This window comes from Oenanthe melanoleuca, chromosome 3 (assembly GCF_029582105.1).
Source record: "Oenanthe melanoleuca isolate GR-GAL-2019-014 chromosome 3, OMel1.0, whole genome shotgun sequence".
Taxonomy (NCBI): domain Eukaryota; kingdom Metazoa; phylum Chordata; class Aves; order Passeriformes; family Muscicapidae; genus Oenanthe; species Oenanthe melanoleuca.
Window position 1 is genome coordinate 74,235,857 of NC_079336.1, and position 23,675 is coordinate 74,259,531.

Sequence of the window (23,675 nt, forward strand, 5' to 3'; positions counted from 1 at the left end):
TTGAGAAGACATCTGCAAGGTTTTGATTTTGTTCCAACATGGACTGAAAAATAAGTGTTGTCACAAACCAAGGTCCTGTTTTGTCTGTGCATATCCATTTACTGCATTTTTACATTATGCATGGGTGAGTACAGAACTGAAACCTTGCCCAAGAGCAAAACTGAGTTCTGACAGCATGAAAGTGACCACAACTTAGATACCTATTTTACTAGAAGCTTGCCAGAGCACACAGTGAAAAGCAGCAGTGGGTCTCTGCAACCAACTCCAAATTCTGCTGGCAGCAAAGGAACCAGTCTGCCCCTGCCCCCTCTGTGTGAGGGGAACATTGCCAATACCGATACAAGGCTTGAGTGCTTTGTGCTGGCTGAGATGATCATTGCTGTGTCAGCCCAAATGTCTCATGACAGAAGACCCTCTGGGCTCTTGCATTCTCTTCACATCCTAGATGAACCCAAAGGACAATCCTGCTCTTGGTTTGTTTAACTGAAGATTGAACAATAGAAATGCTGTGGTTCTTTCACAGCTCCAGGCAACAGGGCGACCACATTACTCCCCAAAATATCAGCCTTACAATCTGGAGTGACTAAAGCAGCCATTCTGTATTCCCATTTCCTTTTACAGAAGCATCTCAGGAAAACTCACTGCAAGTTGCAGGAACCAGAGATCTGGATTTATGGCAGCTACACAGTGCTAGCATTATATCAAACCCATTGCAACAATTCTTTCGAAGACATGGGTGGCATACACTAAGCTATGCAGACTGCATAATGCTCTGGATTTCTGAGATGTTTCTAAGAATCTCATAATATCTGACTTTTTTTTTTAATGAAATCAGTGTCTACTGAAATTGAAAGAACACACAAAAACATTACTTTAACAGTGACGTTGAAGCCCACAGCTTGAAAATGTGAGCTCAATGTACCTTCAATGTTAATCAACTGAAAGCACACGTACAATTTTAGCTATTTCCTCCTATATCCTGCCATTCCTGTTTTTATTTTACTTTGGTAGAACTGAATCTTGAGACTTAGCCTGCAGCCAAACCCCAGCCTTACTGAGACAGCAAGCAGGCTGTGCCTCATTACCTACAAGGCTGGACAAGGCAGACGCAGAGCTGGTGAACTGGCTGAAGACTCCTCAGCCCGGGCCTAATCTCACAATACTTCCAGCAATGTCCTGTCTGTATAGGCAAAGTGGAGCACTGTGGAGTCCTACATCACGATGCCTTCTGGATCAACAGACGACGGTCCAAGCATTGCCTTCCAAAATTCTCCAGAAGAGCAGGCTCATCCAAGGATGACCCAGTCTAAGCTTAGACTTCGGGTCTGTAGCCATGTCAGCACCACCTCGTAGAGGTGTACTCACTTCAGTAATATGTATAATGGATCATACCACTCGAATCTGCTGGTCTGATGCACCGCTTTTCTGTTGCGTCCAAAACCATTGGGTGTGTACAGAAACAGTTGTAAGATCCTTCTGTGTTAATGCACTGGCCATCAATACAGCTGTTTGGGTCCTGACATTCATCCGTGTCTTTAAAATGGAAGGAAATGTATCAAGGAGAGCCAGCACAAAGTATTTGCATTGTGTTAATCTATGTTTCTATTTTCCTGTAACAGGAGCAGACTTCACTGCATGCCTTCTGTAAATTTCCAAAAGTACCCATTGCTGGCAAAACAATCCTCCCTGTGCCTGTGGAGAAGGACAGACATCTGAAGGATGCTGACCTCTGATCCTCAAGTCTTAGGACTTAGGGTGAAGTACTAGGGAGGATAAGGAGGCTTTGTTGGAGGGGTTGCAGTGCCAGGAATACCCTGCATCCAGTATAGCTGCCACTGCTTCCCACATTTGTTTCCCTTTAGGACAATACCAGCAGGCATTAGAGGTGGGCATAGTCTTAGTGATTCTTCATGAGCTTGTCAGAAGAAGAGATCACCTTACTTAGCCATGGTATTTCTTAGTTTGTCTTGGAAAGCCAAAGCTGAAATTTAGCTCAAAGGGAAGAGCAGGCCAGTTTAGATAAATTACATTTAATCAGCTAGAAGCCCACCCTTTGTAAAGAATAATCATAGAATCCCAAGGTAAAAGGCTCTCTTATTGCAGCTGCAAAAATTGCTTCCTTTCATTATGCTATTCTGCACATTATACATGGTTCTCTGCTTACAAAGCAAAAGCCAGGGTCATGATCATGAGTAATTTTAGCTGAATACCAGAACCAAAGGAGTACAAGGTTATGCAGGCTAAAATGGGCTTATCAATGACCTCAACTGTAATTTCACATTGCATATTAACTCCTTGTGGAAAATATCTGTCCGTGAAACAAAAAAAGGAGTCTGCATTAATTTGATTCAATATGGTAAACCCAGAACACTTACCAAATGAAATGTAAGCTTTACCATACAGCCTTTCACTGCTCACCCCATATAAAAAGAACAGAAGGCTAAATTGTACCTTGGCAGAGTGAAGCAGCAGTGTGCATGTAAGGAGGGAGCCCCTCCGATCACTTTGTGCTGCCTGCATTAAGGCTGGCACAGCTCTTGACTCTGCACTCAAAGGCGAACAGAAGGCTGTTCTGGAGATGCAAACTCCTGGGAGTAATTTGCTCAAAAAGGAGGCAAATACAGCAAACCCTGCTCTACATGCCACAGCTATGTCATCCAGAATAGCTGCTCAGCCAAGCAGAAGGAAGGGAAATGACCCAATGCATCTTACAAAGCTCCTACAGGAGTTCAGAGGCCCAGTGTTTCTCCCCTTACTGGGAATGCCACAGCACTGATGGGAATCCTGCTGTAGGAGTCTGCTCGTTTTGCCCATCTGCATACCATTATAGTGACAAGACCACTTTAAATAAACTTACCAAAGCACTGGAGCTTAACAGGGTCATAGTATGTGCCTTGTTTGCAGTAGCACTCATAACCTGGCTGTGTATTCAAACAGAAGCCGTTTTTACAGATTTCTTGTCCAAAGAGTTGGCATTCATCAGCATCTGGGGAAAAAACAATGTGTCACCCGTTGTTGTTATTATGATACCATGCAGACAAACAAGATGGAATAAATCCTATACGCATTTCTGTTCAAGCAAACTTCAGTTTAAAGAGAAAATCCCGGGAGCAAAGATATCCACAGAAAAAAAACCCCTCAGGCAACTGGTGTGGAAGAGGCTATGTAGCCAGAATGGAAAAGGAAAAATTGGTGGACCATTACTTCCCCTTGTCAGAATTAAGTCCCATGGCACACAGAGACTGGAATAATCTGCAGTTTCCCTTTCATTCCTTTGGTATCACATAGCTCTTTACTCCAAGCAAAACAGATGAACAATATGGCCAGTATTTTCCCATATAATTTGCTTTACTGAAGGTATTCCCACCATGGACCTAATTTAAGCACACCATCTGGTTACCACACTAACTAAGCAGCTATGCTTATGGATGGACTCTGTGACTCCTGTTCTGTTTGCAGAGACTTTGGTGACTCTGCTGTGCACGGTAGGAAACCTTTCAATCCACACTGCTCGTGGCTTTGTTTCTCAAAGCACAACTTTAGCTCAGCCTCCCCCCCACAGAACCAGTTGTGTCTGTGGCTGAACACAGGGTGGCAATCACTACAGAGCTAGTGACAGCTGACAAAGAGAATCTACCACACTTTTAAATGAGGTTAAATGTTTTCAGGGAGGTTTCATGGAAAATATATGCCAGCTCATATATAGCTTTTCACAGTTGGACGCATTTTTCCCAGTCTTGTATTTATGTATTTGTTACTGTTGGAATTCTATTCACTTCCTTTTTTCCAGCCTACTTTTCATTTGCTAGACCTACTTAGAATAGTCTGTTAAAGCTAGGCTGGTAGTAAAAAATGGCAATAAAAAGCACAACTTAAAGTAGGTCATTCTTCTCTCAACACCAATTGTTTTAATCTACTGTCTTCTATATATTTACTCCCCATTTATTCTGGGGAAACACAGATTTTATCCCAAAGTTGTCATTTCTAGCTGTACAGTAGTTTTAAAGGTGAATCATTCAAAGTGCTTCCTTTTTTCCAGAAGCATTGAAATATCTAGAAAATGATCTATTTTTACATCCACTCTTCCAGCCACTAAGTGGTTACAAACATTAAATATTTTGACTGTTTTGCAGCAAGAACAATGCAAAGATTAATAAAAAATGTCATGTTCACATCTGTCTTTTTCTTGTGGAACACGGATTTGTGCCTGGAGAAAAATGGGAAAGCCTGGAAGCAGAACCAAGGAAGGCCAGTGGGCTACTCACTTCTGACAGGTAATTCCAATAAGGAAACAGGAATTGCTCCTACAAGGAGAAGCTTGTGGACAAAAGCAACAGTAACAGAAGGATTGCATTACTAAAAGAGCATATTAGTAAAAGTTATTTATCTATTCAGTGTTTGTCCTCTGTGCCATTCCTAAGGTTTTACAACATAAATTTACTGAAAAGGAAAGAATTCTTATTATGGCAGGGATTTGTGGAAGATATTTCCACATTTCAGTATTTATAGCAGCTAGAGACTATTATCAACCCTGAGGTAGTACAAAAACGCAGATTTTATCTGAGATGCATTGGGATATGCTGCACACACAGCAAGTTCCAAATCCCCATGGTGAGTATATACAGAAATCTTGGATCTGTAAAGATAAACAACACCCTTAAACTTTCAGAGACTTTAAGATGAGCTCTGTGATGGCTGCTTCTCAAACTCAAAAAGAAACAAGTGATTTTGTGGTTAATGGTCACAGCACCTATTCTCACAGTATATTGCACTTAGTAGAAATTAAACCAGAATATTGCAGACACTGTGTAATTGACATTCTTAACAACCTGTAAAATGATGATATTCAGTAATGTTTCATACTACAAACTTTTTTTATCACCTAATAAAATTTGAATTAGTATGTTTACATTCCTGGCCCACACTTCTAGTCAATCAACTACCAGAACTTCTGAAACAATTAATCTTAATACAATTCAGTACTGACCTTTGTAATTCTGAGCAAGAAGCCCGTAAGATGAATCTCCAGAGGGAATGAAACCTTTTCCTTCAGGACACAAATCAGTAAATTCAGCTGGCAGAGAAAGAAAACAAGAATTTTGTTGTTAAGAAGAAGGTATTCACACATGTAGTGCTACATGCATTTCAGGGTACTTTGAGATATCTGCCCTGTTTGCATCTATCAGGCAATCATACACACATTTAGTTTAATGGGGGATGTCAAATGCCACAGCCTGACTTTCCCCTGCTCTCAGTTTGCAGAGCTAGTTTTCACAAACCTCACTAGGGCACCCACAGAGCTCCAGGCAAACTCATTTCTCTTGCTCTTTGGCAGGAGAATGTGCTCCTTACTAGGTTTCATGGTGCACTGCAGTTATAACAATACCAGTAGCCAAATTATCTTAATTAAAGCTAGCATGGGCCTCTGAGCTACGCTGCAAGCTATAATCTAGGCATACTCCAACTGAGATACAAACCCCTATCCACATTCTTCACTCCTGATACAGGAAAAACACTAATTGACTGCAACAGGAGAACATGGTGTGCATTACAGAGAGAAATTATTTCAAGTGTCTTGGAGACTATACAGAATCAAACAAACCTATCCAAGCAGAGAGGCCTCTTTTTTATAATGCATTTCATTTCAGTTTGACTAATTCTAAGGTATAGTTAAAACAGGAATTAAATGTGATGATGCATTTCTGTGAAAAGTAATCTTTAGCATTTATGCATGTTCCCTCTTATGCGATTTCTTCCAGCTGGATTTTGAATTTCAGCCATCCCTGCTTATGGTTCAAGTACTTTTTTCAAAATTTGTGACAAATATCACCTGACTCTGTTGCTCTAATTTAATATTTAGAAGTTAAACAATGGTCTGCATAGAATATTATTAACTGAATAGTTCAGTAAGTTGCAAAATGTAAAACTATTGCCATAATATATATCAGTAAGCTGTAGAAACAACATTACAAAGAATAGCTGCAGCCTCAAAAATGTTGTAATGGTTACCTTTGTTTTCCAGCTTGTGGAAAAAACCTAACATATTACACAGCATCTGGAAAAAGCTTTTGTGAGAATCTGTATTTGCTTAAAATCAGTTGGAGATAACACTGTTCAGTAACAGGCTCTTCTTATCCCTGGGGCAAGAGCAGAGAAGCCAATGGATTGACACCAGGTACGAATTATTCCTATCACTTTTCCGCTCCTCCTATGGATAAGTCATGACTAAATACTACAGAAAATGGGATTTAATGAGCAAGACTCCTCTAAGGGCAAAGCCCACTCTGTTAACATAAACACAATGCTTCAGAAGCTTGCTAAGGGACAGAAGGCCTCCTCTTACCAGTTCCAATGACAGGGCATGGGAAGATTTCACAGTTATCACCCCAGCCAGCACCCAAGGTACAGCAGCATTCTTGTTTGGTTACATTGGATGTAAGCACGTTGTCACAGAAATTAGCATCATTCAGATTGTAGTAGCACTCCTTCTTTCCATCTTCTTGTTGATCAGCCTCTACTGGCATTTCTACGGTGGAAAAGAAAACATAAACCACACAAGATGACACATGAAATTAGTCACTTTTCCAGGAGGTGAAAAGAGCAGAGAATAAAATGGTTAAGCGCAAATTTTGGTTTAACTTTTTGACATTAGACAGAATGATGGAAGTTGATGACTTTCCTCTGGCTTTTTCAGACGTGTTCTCCAACTTGACCATAAAAGGATTCCTCCAATTTGCACTTCTATCATTTTCAAGCAATGCATGAAGTACCTGCTCTCATGTTCTGCTACTAATGGCCATGGCCAGCTTTTGACATGATGCTCTTCACATATGAATCCAAAAGCTCTTCGTAGAGGTAAGCAAATATTACAACCTCATTTTTTCAGATAAAGGAGCTAAAGCATGAACTGAAAAAACTCAATTTTTCAAAAGAACGAGCATTTACAGCCCCTTTTAATTTTGTTGGGAAAAAAAGCATGCTCCACATTTGAATACAATGCCCTTTATGATTTTTGCAAAAGTAACCTACTGACTTCATGGCAAGCAGAGGAATATAATACAGATGTCAAGTTAGCTCTGTGTTTTACTTTAAAACAGGAATCCAGCCAAGGAGGCAGATTTATTGCCTTAAGCACTGAGTGGGTCTTCTCACAATATTTATATGGACTGGAGGCAAAATAGTCTGTCCCATAGATCCAATAAATACCCTATTAGTATACAGATCAAAGACCTTTTGAAAGCAAGGCACTCCTAAAGTACACCAAGAAGTGATTTTGAAAAGAAATACCTATTTAAAGCTTCTGTGTTTACAGAGCTCTGTCTACCTAACATTTCACTTCACAAAAATTATCATCAAGGGCTCAGAAATAAGAACTACCATGTAAAGTTGTTATTCACACTTAAATGATATGAAAAACTTTTTCACAGGCCATCAGTAAAGAAACCAAGTTCTAAAACTACATATGCTCACATTTATTAACCGAACCAAAAACTTTATTCAGGAATTTGTGATGGATAAATCTTGAGGTGACTAGCTAATTGCCTTTTTATCTAGGAAAATTCTTTATGCTTAGTACTTAACAAATGTTTAACTCACAAAAACACCATCAAAATTATTGCATGTTGGCTGATTTTCACTCTTTGATATTTCATTAACTTCTACCCAGGCTCTGGCACAATGGGCCAAGCATGAGAGACTTCTCAAGAAACACAGGTAGAGGCAGAAATCATAACCTCTATTTTACAGAGCAACAGCGCATTTCAAAATGCTGCTGGCAACAAATGTTGGTTCCATGGTGCAGCAGGAAAATTGTAGCAGAGTTGTTATCAGGGACACAGTGGGATGACATAACTAGAGCACTGCAATGAATGGTTGCAAACTCTTGAGAAGGGATAGGCAAGAAAAGAGGTGGTGGGGTAGTCCTGCGTGTTAAGGCGTGTCCCAATCGTCTGGACTTGAACAACAATGACAATAGGGCTGAATGTTTATGGGTAACAATCAGGGGAAAGGCCAGCAAGGCAGGTATCCTGGGGGGAACCTGTTGTAGACCACCCAGCCAGGATGGAGAGGCAGAATATAAGAGTTGGGATAAGTCTTGCAATCCCTGGCCCTAATTGTTGTGGCAAACTTCAGCATAGCAGATGTCTGCTAGAAATACAACACAGTGGAGAAGAAGAAGTCTAGGAGAATTCCTAGAGTGCATGTAAGAGAACTTCCTGACATATCTGGTGAGGAACCAAGCAGGGGAGGTGCCCATAGGACTTTCTGTTTGTGAACAGAGAAGGGCTGGTGGGTGGTGTGATGGTCAGAGGCTGTCATGGGAAAAGCAGCCCCGAAATGATAGTGATTGTGATTCTTCAGAAGTAAGGAGGGATGCCCAGCACTTTGCCACTTTGGACTTCCAGAGGGCAAACTTTCACCTCTTTAGGAGACTGGTTGAGAGACTCCCTAAGGCAGCAGTCCTGAAGGGCAAAAGAGTCCAGGAGGGCTGGACGTACTTCAGGAAGAAAATCTTAAAGGTGCAGGAGCAGGCTATGTCCTGAAAGATGGGACAGGAGGGAAGATGCCCAGCCTGCCTGAACAAAGAGCTTTGGCTGGAACTTGGGAAAGAAAGTGAATCACCCTCGAAACAAGAGGCAAGCAACTCTGGAGTGGGTTTTAAGATCCCACTTACAAAATGTTTGTGAGATGAGAGCTTGAAGATAGTGATGTCCAACAAATGCTGAAGGAATTAAATGAACTCCACAGCTCTTGCTACATCAATCCTATTACCACTGCCCACCCACATTCCCCAAAGCAGATGGAGCAGGGGAACTTTACTGGGGTGTAAATACTAGATACATTTGGAGAAAAGCAGATTTAAAAATGTCAGCATGGATTGCCTATTATTGCACTTCAATAGTATGAACATGTGTAATAGTTCTTTTGGTTTCTAATTAGACACAGACAATTGGATTTATTTCTATTTTCCTCAGAAAAGTGACTTCAGTTTTGGGAGGCTGAGGGGCTGGCAGACAACTCCATTCAAATTTAGTATAATGTTGCCACCTACAAGACTTTGCAGTTTTGCCAAAATAACTAAATTGTATATTAAAGGATACACCCAGCTGCCTGCTTATTTCAGCTTTGTTAATTTAGCCTGTGGTCAACCCTCATCTGATAATCACAATTTTCCATAATGTGTTGAATTTCATCAATTGAGGTGGGTTTGTGGTATCAGTTGCTATCCAATAGGAACTATATTAAGACTATCATGTCACAGAAATGCAGCTGAACTAAATCTGCCATTCCAAGATGAGAGAGCAGTACTTCAGTCACCAATTTATACATTTTCCTTGGCCATTTGCCATCTGTCTAACTGAATCAAAGCCAAATCTTCATCAGAAGAGAAAGTCTGGCAGTTTTCATGCTGTTTATCCAAGAAAGAGCACCAGAAGCTGCCCTGGGAAGAAGGGGAGACAGTCTCATCATATCCTTGTATATTCCCATTTTACATATGATGTGTTGGTTTCTCCTCCCATTATCTGTTCAGCAGCTTAAATGGCTGTTGTTTACACAGCTGTAAGTGAGGGTTAGTCAAGAAGGAGTCATAAATGTTTGGAAAGCAAAAAGCAAATGAGACACAAACCTTTTTTTTTTTTTTTTTAAACCAAGACCAGTCTATGTCTACAAGCAGATTATTAACCAAAAGGCTGTTTTTGAAAGTGATTTCACTAGTTATGTTGACAAAATATGATAGAAAATGAATACCTACTTTTTGCATCACTGCTGTTTGTTTCGTTGTTTTTTGGTTGTTTTTTTTTCTTTTTAAGAAAATGTAAAATATCTCTCTACGTAAGGCATACTGGTAAAGAAAAATAATTTTACCACATTGTTGATATATCTGTTCTATGAACAGCCTATAAGAATAATTCTATATAGTTGCTGCTGGATTTGATTCTGAAGTATTTCTTATAAACAGATTTATATACATTAGCATAACCTTGATCCTACAATATGCTTAGCATATGTTTGATGCAAAAACATGTATCAGTAATATAGGATTCAGTGAATAATATGGATTAGCATATGCTTAGACTTCAGCATACACTGAAATATTTGCCTAAATAATGTTCTGTTAACGACTGGCATCTAAAAAACCAAAACATAGAACTACGGGATTTTAAATACTAGAACTGTGTAGCAACAATACTTGCAGATGCAATCAGAAAACTGGCTGCAAAAATGAGAAAGTCATTATAACTTCATGACCTTTAAAAACTCAGCAAAGACTCAGATGACTCTGAGTAAATAGCCTGAGTAAGAATTCTCACTTCCAGAATCTGATTTTCAAGAATACAGTAAAAAAAAAAAAAAAAAAAAAAAAAATACACACACAGGTATGTGCCTATTGTCAGGGTGTACTTGTTTAGATTTCTCAACTGACTCCACATGTGACAAACTATAACACCTAGTACGTACAGCTAAGCTTTAGGTGTACATCACTTTAAGTTGTCCACAGACAACTGAAATTCACTTAAAAATTAGAAAGCCCATAATGTTTAGGAAATTCAGAATCTATACTCATGCACCAAATTTCTAGCCTTAAGGAACCTTTTGGATCAAATCTATAAACTGTTACTTGGCAGCCCCAAATTTTTTGGAGGGTGGTTGGTTAGATTGTGGGGGGATTGATTTTGTTTCCATATTAGCCAATCTAGAAGAGACTTATGGCTTTGGACACCAAAACCATGATTTTGACTTACAAATCCTATCAATTACTGTTAAATATATTGCAATAAATATCTGGTATGGAGAGAAAGCAACATTTAAATTAGCTGTAGGTACCAAAGTGCCCAGGTACCTTACTGGAGATCTCCATGGCCGTGCTGTGCCTGATGCATCCCAGGACAGGGTTGGCTCTCCTGGCTGCCAGGGCACTGCTCACTCATGTTCAACTTGCCATAGACCAGGATCCCCAGGGCCCTTTCTGTGGCACTGCTCTCCAGCATCTCATTCCCCAGCCTGTCCATACATCCAGGGTTGTCCCATCCCAGGTGGAGAATCTGACACTTTTTCTTGTTGAACTTCATATGGCTGGTGATTGCCCAGCTCTCTGTTTGTTGTGGTCTCTCTGTAGGGTCTCCCTGTCCTCAAGGGACTCAAGTTCCTCCCGGTTCTGTATCCTCTGTGAACTTGCTCTGTATCACTTCCAGTCCTGTGTCCAAGTCGTTTATGAAGATGAGTGGCACAGGCCTGAGGATGGACCCTGTGGAACCCCATTAGGGACAGGTCCCCAGCCTGATGTCACCTCATTCACTGTAGTCCTTTGTGCCTGACCTGTGAATCAGTTGCTCACCCATCTCATGGTGTGTTTTTCCAGCTGTGTGCTGGACAGTTTGTCCAGAAGGATCCGGTGAGAGACAGTATCAAAAGCTTTGCTGATATCCAAAAATATTACAACAAGCTGCCTTCCCTTGGTCTGACAAGGTGGGATACTTTGTCAGAAAAGAAGATCAGGTTTGATAATCAGGACGTTGCTGTCATGAAGCCATGCTGGCTGTGACCAAGGACCAGGTTGTTTTTCAGGTAGTTTTTCTATACTTCCTAGAATAATCTTCTCCGTAACTTCACCAGGCACTGAAGTAAGACTGACAGACCTGTAGTTGGCAGGGCCCTCCTTCTTGCCCTTTTTGAAAATCAGGACAATGTCAGCCAGATTCCAGTCAGCTGGGTCCTCTACAGATTCCAAAGACTGCTCAAAAATGATTGAGAGAGACCTCACAATGACATGAGAGGCTCTTTGAGTATTCTTGATTTAAACCATTAGGTCGCAGAGACTTACAGCGATCTAGATGGAGCAGCAAATCCTGCACAAGTTCAGGGTCAGTTGTGAGTTTAAAATTTTCACAGCCTTAGTCCTCCAGCTCAGATCAAAAGGACCCCCTTAGCTTGTCATTAGTGTTGAAGACAAAGACAAAGAATGCATTAAATGTCTCTACCTTGTCTATGTTCCTGTTTGTGAGGTGACCATCCTCATCCTATAATGGGCCCATGTCATTTCTGTGCTGCCTTTCTCTATTAATGTATTTAAACCCCCCTCCTTTTTTATTGTCCCCCATAATAACAGCCAGCTTCAACTCCAGCTATGAGCTTTGACCACACTAATTTTCTACCAACAATGGTGAGCAGCATCTCTGTATTCTTCTCATGTTATCTGACCTTCCTTTCACTGGACATATAAGTCCTTTTTTTGCCTTAGCTCCAAAAGAAGATCCCTGCTCAGTCAAGGTGGTCTTCTGCCTCACCTTCTTGACTTCCCACAATTTGGAATTGCCTACTCCTGTGCTCCTAGGCAATGGCACTTAAAAAGTAACCAGCACTAAAATGACCCAAACACCTTCAAGAGCATTTTCTCAGGGGACCTTGCTAACTAGCTCCCTGAGAAGCCTGAAGTCTGCTATCCTCACATCTTCAGAGCTGAAGTTGGCAGTTTCCTCTTGTCACCAGATTTGAAACTTGTTTCCTTCATGGTCTCTGTGTCCCAGACAGCCATCAATCACCACTTGAGTCATGAGACCCTCCTTGTTAAGAAGCAACAAATCAAAAATGGCATCATTCCTAGTTGCCTTCCTTAGTACCTGTACCATGAAGTTAGCATCCAGGTGTTATAGCAATCTTCTGGATCTGTTTGTGCCACCTGTTTGCTGTTCCTAGTTAATGTCTGGCAAGTTGAAGTCCCCCCAAAGGACAAGGGAAGTTGATTGGAGTATTCCATTAGTTCCTCAAAGAACAATTAATCAGTGTCATTGTCCTGGCTAGGTGGCTTATAGTAGACTCCCACTATGATATCTGTGTTACTTGTCTGTCCCTCAGTCCTTACCCAGTGACTTTAAACTGTTTGCCAAACGTAAGCTCCATACATTCCAGCCACCTCCCTTGCCTGAAGGGTCTGGAAACATCCAGTGTGGCACTCCAGGCATAGTTCCATCCCACCAGGTTTCCCTTATGCCAATGATGCTGTATCTCTGCAAGCACTGCTACTGAAACATTTCAAGTTTTGGCATGCCACCCCAAATCATATTTGTTATCATCCTCAAATATTCTCTGTCCATTAGCTCCTGGATTCAATGTTATGAGACCTATTAGCAGTACATTAGTCTATATTAGTAGTTCAAATGCATGCTACAACATACAACAGTTAAAATCCCAGTTGTACTCAAACTTATTATTTTTATTACTATTATCAATTATTACTCAAAATGCATTAAGCCTGGCATTTGCTAGAAATGAATCCATAATAGCTATATGTAGTTTGTTAAAAGAATAAATGAGAAGACTTCAACCCAAAGTATGCGTTTTTTCTCTCTTAGGTACAAAGATGTAAAGAATTTATTCTGTAAAGAACAGAATGAAGTTATTTCCTCCTTAATCTTTTCTTATTTCTGAAAGATTTCCTACATTTTATGAATGGCAGGGCAGAGAAGAGGGAAATGAGACAATCAGCCTTGCACAATTTTTTGCACTTTTTTGGGTTTTTTGACTGTAAAGTAACACCAGGAGCTTGAATTCCTGATATATACAATAGGAGGATTGTTTCAAGGCATAGCTAACAACAGAGAAATTTCCAGCAAGTGGAATCTAAATAAAAGGAAGTCTTGAGAGCCCTAAGGGCAAGTAAAGAAAGGTGTGAACACACAGCACTCCACAAATCTAACATGGAAGAAAAGTCACAAATTAAAGTAACATTTGAACAAATGTCATCTATTTGCACTTCATACAAGGTGAACAAACATTTATGCACAAAAATACAGAAGGAGAAATAAGCAAGAGCTGGGTGAATGAGGCTGAACTATAGATATCTGCAACAGGATAATACAGATTAAGTTCTTCCTTTCTGCCTTTTAAGTTCTGCCTTTCATAAGCATGGTGCAAACTAATGCTGACAGATGATGTCCATATGCACCAAGGGAGCTCTGGAAGCACCATGCATGAGCATGTGGCTTGTCAAAACCAGAGAAGATGTGGGGCTATTCCAGCATTCTTTGCAGCAAGAACAGTCTATAAGAAGAGCTAACAACAGTCCTTTCTCCTTCTACTTTAGAAGAAAAGAGGACAGTAGTATTTCTGTTCCAAGTACTGCCATTTTGCCTTATTCTAGTCCAAGACCATAAGATATAAAGTACTTCTCTCTAGCTTCTTGTGCTCTCCTATGAGAGATCATGATGACCTTACCAGAGAAGTGACAAAGGCAAAGCTGAAGTTTTGTTAGGGCCTGATAAAGCCTGGAGGGGAAGGAAGAACAGTTGCTTTCCAGACTGATCACAGCAAAGCTATGCTCACTGTTGACAACACAACAGAGCTAGTACTGACAGTAGAGTATCCATCTGTTGACAGTACAATCAGTCACACTGTTTTCTTCATCCCCTTCCTCCCCACAGTAATGTTAGGGTAAATGTCCCTTGGATGTGAGTTCTTTTAACATGACTCAGGTCCTCTGCTAATTTTTTAGTTCTGGTTCTGTTTCATCAGCTAGCTGAACTCTCCTGAGCACTACCTCCTCACAAGCCCAAAATGTTTGTCAATCAGCTGTTAATGATATTTCACAGGCACCTTCTTGAGTGCTGCTGAGTGCTACATTCAGTGATCTAAGTATTTGTGACAATTAGGTCATGGATATTTCAACCCTCTTTACAAGTCTGAAAGATCACGAGTGATAGGAGAAAACAGCCACAGTCTGGAAGCTGTAAAGTCAACATCCTGGCAAAAGAACCAATTCCTCTAAGGCTTTCCAAAAGCTAGATCAGCCTGCAGTGTAAGAAAACAAGGAAAAAAATACCAAGATTTGCATTCTGGAGGGGAAAAAATGCTGTGCAAGTAAATTCTGTCTTTTCTTGTACTCTATCCATCCTTATTGTAGGTTTGTTCCTTTTTTCAAACTGGATCAGTATAGAAATATGAAAGCAGCTTTAAGAGTTCTAAACTAATTTTCAATTAGTGTATTTCCAGCAGTATTTTCAACATCCAAAACACTTTATAAGAAGAGCTCAAAAATCTAGGACAATGGACTAGTTGGAAAAACAGAAGTAAACCAGGCAAGGACACTTCAAGAGACACTGACAATAAAGGTATTAGGACTGACAACAATTTAGTGGTTTGGGTTTTTGCTTTCCCAAAAACCTTCTCTTAGGACTTAAATTAATTCTAGGCAATATTAACAAGATATTACCATTTTATTGATTTTGGCTGGTATAGAGTTCTTTGCACTGCCTGGTTTGGGGCTGTATTTTGGATTTGTGTTGAACACAGGGTTGATAATATTGAGATGTTTTTGTTATTGCTGAGCAGGGCTTACACAGAGCAAAGCCTTTTCTGCTTTTTGTTCTGCCACACTGGTGAGGATGGGAGGCTGGGAGGAGACAGCCAGGACAGGTGACCCAAAATGATCAAAAGGATATTCCAGACTGAATGACATCATGCTCAGTATATAAAATGAGGAGAAGAAGGAGAAAGAGGGGGAGGTTTGGAGTCATGGCTTTTGTCTTCCCAACTCACTGTTATGTGTGATGGGGCCCTGCTCTCCTGGAGATGGCTGAACACCTGGCTGCCCACGGGAAGCAGTCAAGTTATTCCTTTATTTTCTTTGCTTGTGTGTGTGCCTTTTGCTTTCCCTGTTTATCTCTCTTTATCTCAACCTAGGAGCTTTCTAGGGGAGTCAGTGGCTGCTTGGGGCTTGGTTGCCATCTGGGGTGAAATTACAACTAAGTACATCTTCTGGTTTTAATAACATGATCCCTTAAACATTGTCCAAGCATACTGATGGGTGTTTGTAAAAGTTTGGCCAAAACCCAAAATCACTCAGGTCACAGACTTGATTCCATATCAGATTTCATTGTTACAGAACAGCCAACAAAACAGTTTACACTTACCTGCAGTAATTGCTCAATATTACTGCCAACTCTGTTGATGTATAACATTTAGAAGGTACTTCTGCTATATTTTCACTGCTAATGGTTCACTGCTAACATATTCCGTCCTAGAAAAAACTCCTCTCGCACACACACTTTCAAGACAATGACAAAGTCTTAAATTTTTTCTGGTGCAATTAAAGCAATACCAATACTTCAACCAGCTTTGCCTTTCCAAAGGCTCTGTGTTGAAATCATGCCAAGCATGCAAAAATCCGCGGGCGTTTTACCTGGTGAGGTACGGAAGCGACACTGTCCGGTCATTGGATCATACTCCTGGTTTTCATCAGAGCACAGACACAGGAAAGAACCATCAACGTTTTCACAGAGGGCTTCACCACATACTCCACTCAACATTTCACATTCATTCACATCTGGGAAAAAAATCCAAACATAAATCAGCTGAGACCCACTACTGACTGTTCTTTTATCTCCTCTATCTGTGCTAATATTGTCTGACAGATTACAGATGTAATCTCTGGGGAAGGATTAAAAACTCACTAATACCTAAGTGGATTCATAAACAAGTAGTAAGTCCTTTGAAATAAAGACCCCCTGAAAGCCACAGTACAGTTTATAGACTATCAGTGCTGATTAGGTGCTGACTGTAGACCAGAACACAGGTTTTTTGGTGTTTCTCATTCTCAATACTTGCTTTTCTGTGTATTCCGTTATTGGGATTTAAGATTCAGGGTAATTTAATTTGTTTTTTTAACTTTATTATCAAACTTTCACTAAACTCAAGGAGCAAAATGAACAGGTTTTGGTGTGATTAAGACTGCGCTACAAAAAAAGAGAATTCATTTTCCTCCCCAAAATACCATTTTTCTTGTAAACAACCACTAAACAGTGAATTCCCCAGCTCACTGTGACCATATGTCTATCATATGCATGGACTCAAAGACTGCTCTGGGACCCATAGAAGTTATGCCCAGGGATCCCTGGTGAACACTACAAAATTCCTCTTGCCAAAACATTCCACATATTTTTAATTTGGATCCCATACATCTGCTAACTAGCCTACCCTGAAATGCTTTTTTGACTGATAGCAAAGTTGTCTGTTGTTTAAACAAGAATTACCAAATGCTAGCAGGATCACGTCACTTGACTTTCTTTTTAGTTGCTGAAGTTGACATTTGAAAGTCTACCTTGCCTACTAATGAGAGATTCTCATTAGTAGACAGAAAATATGCTGATTAACATCAGAAATTGTAATTTCTGTATCATAATTAAGAAATTCAATTCCTATAACTGAGTGTGCTCTAACATGTAACTTTTGAAACAATATTTCTTCATCTTTTTTACCCCTTGCCTATCAAAATCTAGTCATCTGAATAAATGTTGAGTTTTGCATATTTTTATAAAAATATGCATGTTAAATTAGAGTTTGCTTGCATTTCAAAAAATGTATTCAGATGTTTCTTTATCTTTTTACTGGGTTCCTGTCATAAGGAGTAAGTCTTCATTGGGGAACATTGCCTAGTCAGGAACTAGAGATTTACTTTTTCCTTAAATTGTTTTGGTTGATAACTAGCTTCAAAATGTATAAGTGTATTTTATACTATATAGTGTTATACAAGAAAAAAAAAATAAACAAATGCATTATTTTGTGGTTCAGAATTACTTCAGTGGAAACTCCAAATTAAATTTAGTTTCACACCACCCTTTCCATTTTTTTTGCTTCATTTGTTTTCATCCATAAAAAAATATACACAATGACAAAATATACTGCAGTATGCAGCAAAGTAAGTGTCAAATGGCATGAAGAATTTTGTATCAAAACTATTTGATATATCAGAAAATGCATACATACACTCTGTAAACTTCTAATTCCTCCTCTCTGTTTGGTATTCCATTTAGGTCTCTGTTACTGGTAAATGTGTTCCATCCTGAGTCTGGCTTGAAGAAATTGCTTAATGAATACCTTTCCTTGAACTGGAATTAATTTTATATTACAAACTTGTGCTGCCTCAAATGGCTCTCCAGCCATCACTATTAACAACAGATCTGGAAACCTATTAGTCACAAAAGAAATGTGGAGTATTTACACACCTACAAAAATCCCACATTGTTTCATGGTGATAGGTGCAGCTGGAAGCTAATGTTAAAATCTCTTTAAACACCATATGCCTAGGGAGGTGCCATCTAATTCAGCCCGGCTCTGCCACACTCCAGATGTTATTTCCTGCAGGGGGTAGTGCAGGGTCCTGGTTACTCATCTAGGAAGCTAAACAGATGTAGCACTTATATAGGCTAAAATATTAAATTCATGTTATTATATTTGTGAATGGCCCTGACTTGCAGAAACAGGGGGTTTCTTGGGTTTTTTAAAAGAAATAAGTGGTTCAGCTTATTTGCTATCAGCTTCTAATAACATTTTCATTAAATAGATACGAAGTAAAGTTTCCATCTGGCACAAAGTTCAGTGAGTAAAGAAGCGCTCAACCCTATTTCACTAGTAAGCGGCATAATTTTAATAAAAAGTGACAGAAAACAAAAATGTGAAATGCGTTTTGCTGGAATGCTGTTTTTGCTCCCTCGAAGTTTGCAGCAGTGACTACTAGCACCCGTGAGCTCACCTGTACAGCCTTGCCCATCCTGTGTGTCCTGGTACCCTTGGTAACAGAGGCAGCGGTAGGAGCCATCCATGTTTTCACAGAAGCCGTGACTGCCACACACTGTGCCGTTCGTACATTCATCCACATCTGCAAGGAGGAATTCTAACATCAGGAAGGCTGGGTGACAGCCAAAGGCAGACATTCACAAAGAGTGCAGAAATCCCACAGATGGGCCAGTTTGCAAACAGCTGCAGCTATGTCCCAACGCATTGGGAAGGAACACAAGGACAAGACACAAAAATTAATATAAGCACATGAACAATTTAAGAAATTGTCTCAGTGTTAGCTTTGCAGTAAGTATGTCAGTAATGGTCAACTGCCTCCATCCATCTATTTCACCCAACCTGCTAACCACAGCATGATGTTACATACCCCGGACTAAGGCACAGTTTAAATAATTACTCTGACTGACTTATAGATTCTACCAGTGTAGTATTATACAGTCAACAACATGAGTGGAACTGAACTCAATGTGTCTACAAAAAGGAAAGGTATGAAGTTCAAGGGTAGAGCTACATCCCCTGTGCAGAAGTGCTGCATAGATCTCATTCTGGCTCTCAGCACAGATCACAATTTCATAGTGTAAGCGATAAACATCTGTGGAATGAGCCTTCTGTCTCAAGACCTGTAAATCTACACATACAAGTCATCTGACTCAAGTACACAAAGTAATTCCAATGCCACAATGCTTTCTGTACTGGCCTTTTCATTTGTAGTTCCAATTTTGGTTTGCTGGCCTTACATATAAGTCGCTTGCACGTGTAAGTCTGTTCTTTGACTCAGCTGCCCATCAAATTAATAATGAAGCAGAGCTGCTTCAGTGGCAGACTGTGGTTTATTTTTCTAAGTGTATTACAAGTGCTAGGAATGCATTATTTTTATCTCCACTCAAAGTATGACCTAAACCCAAAGCCCTGGCCATATGTGGTCATTAAAGATGTCATGAGGTGCTTTTCAGGAGGAAGAACATTAGCTGAGACTGTGAACCTGCCAGGATACTAGGATTAGTACCTTCTGTATTCCTCTGCAGCCTGAAGCAGAGAAATTACCACTGTATTTCTTCTCTAAAGAAAATTATGCTGTTAAGTAAGGCTGCTGCCTGCTTTCCTTCTGCACATTTCCTCAAGGGATAAATTGCATTTAAATGGGGAATAAAGTGATTTATCTGAGTACTTGTTACTTTTATTAATTCTGCACATTTTGGTAGCCCTTTATGTGGTGGAGTCTACCATCATTCCATTTCCAGTGAAGGCCTTTGGCACTCCCTGAACTAAAGAACTGGTACTGAATCCTGCAGTGCCACAGAGAGGAGGCTTCTCCAAACAGGTGAGTAGCACCTGGTGTTTTTCTGTAAGGACAGAGTAGGGCTCAAATGTAGTCCTGCCTACTCCTCCAGCTCTTCACAGCTGTGTCAAATAAAAACCAAGAGAAGTCAGCAAAGATGTACTGCATTCTTATCCTGACAGTAATCACCAAGCAAAGACTTTTTTGCTTTTAAACTGTGTTTTATGCTCAGCTGAAAGGGAACTCTTGGTCTTTGAACCATGTGGTCACAGCCCTCCAAGCTATCAAAATTTGAGCAGCATGTCATTACCATCCACACCTGTTACCTCTTGTGCTGCCCTCTTGCAACTCAAATGCTCAAGTTCAACCACACAAGCTCTGCATGCATCAGAGAGTGGTGTTTTTGGGATCTTGAAAACCAGCTTTTCCTGTGTGCTGTGCTGAGGTCTGAACAGGTTTGGAATTGCATGTAGACTTTTAAGGCCAGAACCTTAAAAAGCCTACCCAGAACCTCTTAAAAAGGTTTAAAAAAAATCTGTCTCTGGCAATTTACATACCAATGGAACAAACTGTGAAATTTTAACATGTTTCTCAGAAAGGCATGTAATTTCATGTTAGGATGTTTAAGTGATGGAAAACTCACTTCTCCTACTGAACTGATCCATTGGTTAACAAACTTCAGCATACGAAATGCATGCAAAAACTGTACATACTCAATACACCAAAATCTAGGACACATATATGAGTATGATTGATGGTTATATAAAAAGCACTTGCAGATGGAACTGGCAAAAAAATTTATTTGGTTTGTAAGTTTTGTAGTAAAGATTTTAATGGTCTTTACATCTTGATTTATTAAACAATGGAAAAAATATTCAAGGAATTTATTTTAGAAAAGGCTATTGTATTTGGCAAAGAATACAATAGCCAGTATGCTTATTCTCAAGGAATTGAATAAGAAAATTTGGATGGTTTCTGGATATTGAACTTATTTAAACCTACCACAAACTCTTCCTAGTAGAATTAATTCAGCAATGTGAACAAAGCAACTCTTCTGTGTTAAAGACTGTCAAAGGTGAAGGGTCAAGAACCATCTTTTATACCTTTTCCTTTTCAAGTCCCCACAGTGACAGAGATATAAAAAGATGTATATGGAGTTACTGGGAGGAAGACAATAAAAATTTTTTACAGTTGTGTTTTTCTGATCCCTCCTTCTTGCTGATGTGCACTTTCCCTGAATAACATTAATAGTCTCGTGTGATCAGCAGAGTTTCAGATATCTAGAAAAAAAATTCTGAATACTCTCTCTTAATCACAAAGTTCTGTTAAGAAAAGGAATTCAAAATTAATAAACAATGGTGGCTTGACAGAGAGGAATTTCAGACAACAGAAAATAACATAGTGTTTGTGTTTTCAATGAACAACTACGGTTAAATAACAAAAAGTTCCTGAGCCACAGGACAGTCAGTTACTGTTAAAAACCTCTGCAGAAGAAACTAGCTGGAGACTTTAGAATTACCCAAATTACAAAACTCCTGTTACTCAAAACATAAACATTAAAGGAAAAAGGGGAATGGTTCATGCTAGCTGGTTTTTCACAGGTAAAACAAGGTTATTAACTAAAAAGCTGCAGAAACAAAACTTGTGATTGTAGCAAGTTCCTAATTCACTATATAACACAGCCACAGAAAACAGTTTTTTTCCTAAAAAGTACAGTCTGAATATCTTACAGTGCATGGGATATTACAGAGAAGGTCCAAGCACCAAATATTTTTCCTTGTCTAGACAGTTCACTCAAAGGACTCTTTTTTATGGCCAGAATGGACATTTGTTTCTTTAATCACCCCATAAAGAGTGAGGCTTGTAATCAGCAATTCTCTTGCTACATGGAAACAAAGTCAGGGGAAAAAAACTAAATATGAAACTAATATATTCTATGTCTATAGAGTGACTAAAGCAGCTCTCTGTAATTACAACCTATTTTAGAATCCATGAATCAGTGCTGCCTGCTTTAATCAAAAGGCAAGATGTGTGCACTCATGCACACTTTTGTGCATTTCAACACTCTGTTCCTGTTTTCTGACCACCTGAATAAGCTGAAGGCATGATACTTAAATCTCACTGAAATCTACTTACATAGCAATACGTCTGGAAGAGGAACTGGTTCCTAAGACAGGTCTGTAAAGTGATTAGAGAAGCAGAGCTCTGATTCTGAAAGTTCCAGGGCTACCCATAACATGCATCATAAAAAGAAAGAAGCAGAGGTCAGAGAGCTCTGGTGGGATGTGTAAGCTTTTTGGACTGCCTTTTGCAGCAGTGAGAAGCCAATGAGAGTCATATGGGATGGGACATGGGAGACAGAAGAGATGCTTGAGGCAGGGTATTGACTTGAGCATCAGAGAACCTCTAACTTGAGGTTTTGCCAACATATTTGACTAGCAGCCAGCTGGGTAAAACACCATCTTTACATGAACCCCAGAAAGCTCAACAAAGAACTAAGGAGCACTCTGAGAGCCTCCGATTCAGAGAGCCTGGCACAGTGAAATTGCTGAGCCTGGGGCCAGGATGCAGTGGAACGTCAATGCTGCAACAAAAGGTTGTCTACACCTTGGAAGAAGACACAGTCCCCACAGCTGTTCAGTTTACTTTGGCCAATGGCCACAAAAACTCCATACCAGAACTAAACCACATGAGGTTCTTAAATGTTTTATGCTGTTGTTGTTTCAAACTTCAAAAAACCCCAAGTAAAATGCATACAAAATGTCCAGAGATATGGAAAATCTGCTCCCCAGGTATAGAGAGGTGTGTGAATCCAGGAAAATTTTCTCAGGTTCTTCCTCTGATTGTATAAACAGTTATTCTCACTCACTTAACTAGAATTAAATTCACAGAGGCACTTAGTGTAAAGAACAGTAGCTCCTGAGGCTGGAAGCCACATGCTTTCTCAGTACCTGGAATGTCACACATTCCTTTTGTTTGGTCATGCCTTTTAGCACGAAGCTGACAACACTACAAATACTGACACCGATGCCATCAGTGCTCCCTTAAAATGAATTTTTTCAAAACTCTGGAGTTGTTTTTATTAAAATGACAGAATGGAGAAACTAATTGTGGTGGAAAAGGAGTGCTGCTGCTTCAGACTAGAAGTACCCTTGCTTCGCCAAGTTATTAAAATACTTTTCCAAGTGCTGAATATAAAGTCTGATCTGTATTCCACACACAACACCAATTGCTTGTGAAGCATGCTCAACTGGTTTTGTACTTGTTTTATTCTTCATTAAAAAGTTCCAAAACTAGTCACAATCCTGGAAATAAGATCTTGTGACTTCATCTTTTTCTATCTAGTAAAAGTTTGGCTTTTTTGTTCTAATGGAGATTAACTTTGTATTACTTCATCATATATAACAGCAACCTTTCCCGGGAAATTGCTATTTCATCAAATGTCAGAGATGCAGAGGAGCTCTTGTTCCTGGTACATCTCCTAAGAGTAGATTACAATGGCTTTGGGGTTTTTTTTAAAGTTGTGTTCCTTTTCTGTTGTGCATTTTTCACTTTGTGGGAGTTTGATTTCACAAGGTTAATAAGAGCTCTTCTAGCTTCATTATGAAATAAAGTGTTTGGCTACTACAAAGAAAAGGCTGTATTCTTCTCTAGCCATTTTCTTCTCCTCTTTTATAGCTATGCTCAACAGTGAAGCAAAACACCTGCTACTACTTTCCTTGCAGAGCAATTGAAGATATGTGGCCATATCCTTCCTGAATACCAGGTGAAATGCATACATGCTGATGAAAGAGTCCACAAACATGCTTTGGAATTATCCCCATCA

At 39.7% G+C, this 23,675-nt stretch overlaps 1 protein-coding gene across 11 annotated transcripts in view; it reads right to left on the reverse strand.

Annotated features, from left to right (window-relative positions):
* Positions 1-23,675, reverse strand: part of LTBP1 (latent transforming growth factor beta binding protein 1) — a 182,091-nt gene that overhangs the window by 16,200 nt on the left and 142,216 nt on the right. For 9 of the 11 annotated variants that reach the window (XM_056488100.1, XM_056488097.1, XM_056488101.1 and 6 more), the window contains 6 exons: positions 18,527-18,652; positions 16,178-16,321; positions 6,344-6,526; positions 4,988-5,074; positions 2,858-2,986; positions 1,393-1,533 (listed from right to left, as the gene is read on the reverse strand). In XM_056488100.1, the coding sequence (XP_056344075.1) occupies positions 1,393-1,533; positions 2,858-2,986; positions 4,988-5,074; positions 6,344-6,526; positions 16,178-16,321; positions 18,527-18,652 (810 nt within the window). The remainder of the gene's footprint in view (positions 1-1,392; positions 1,534-2,857; positions 2,987-4,987; positions 5,075-6,343; positions 6,527-16,177; positions 16,322-18,526; positions 18,653-23,675) is intronic. The other 2 variants (XM_056488103.1, XM_056488099.1) reach the window with 1 other exon arrangement.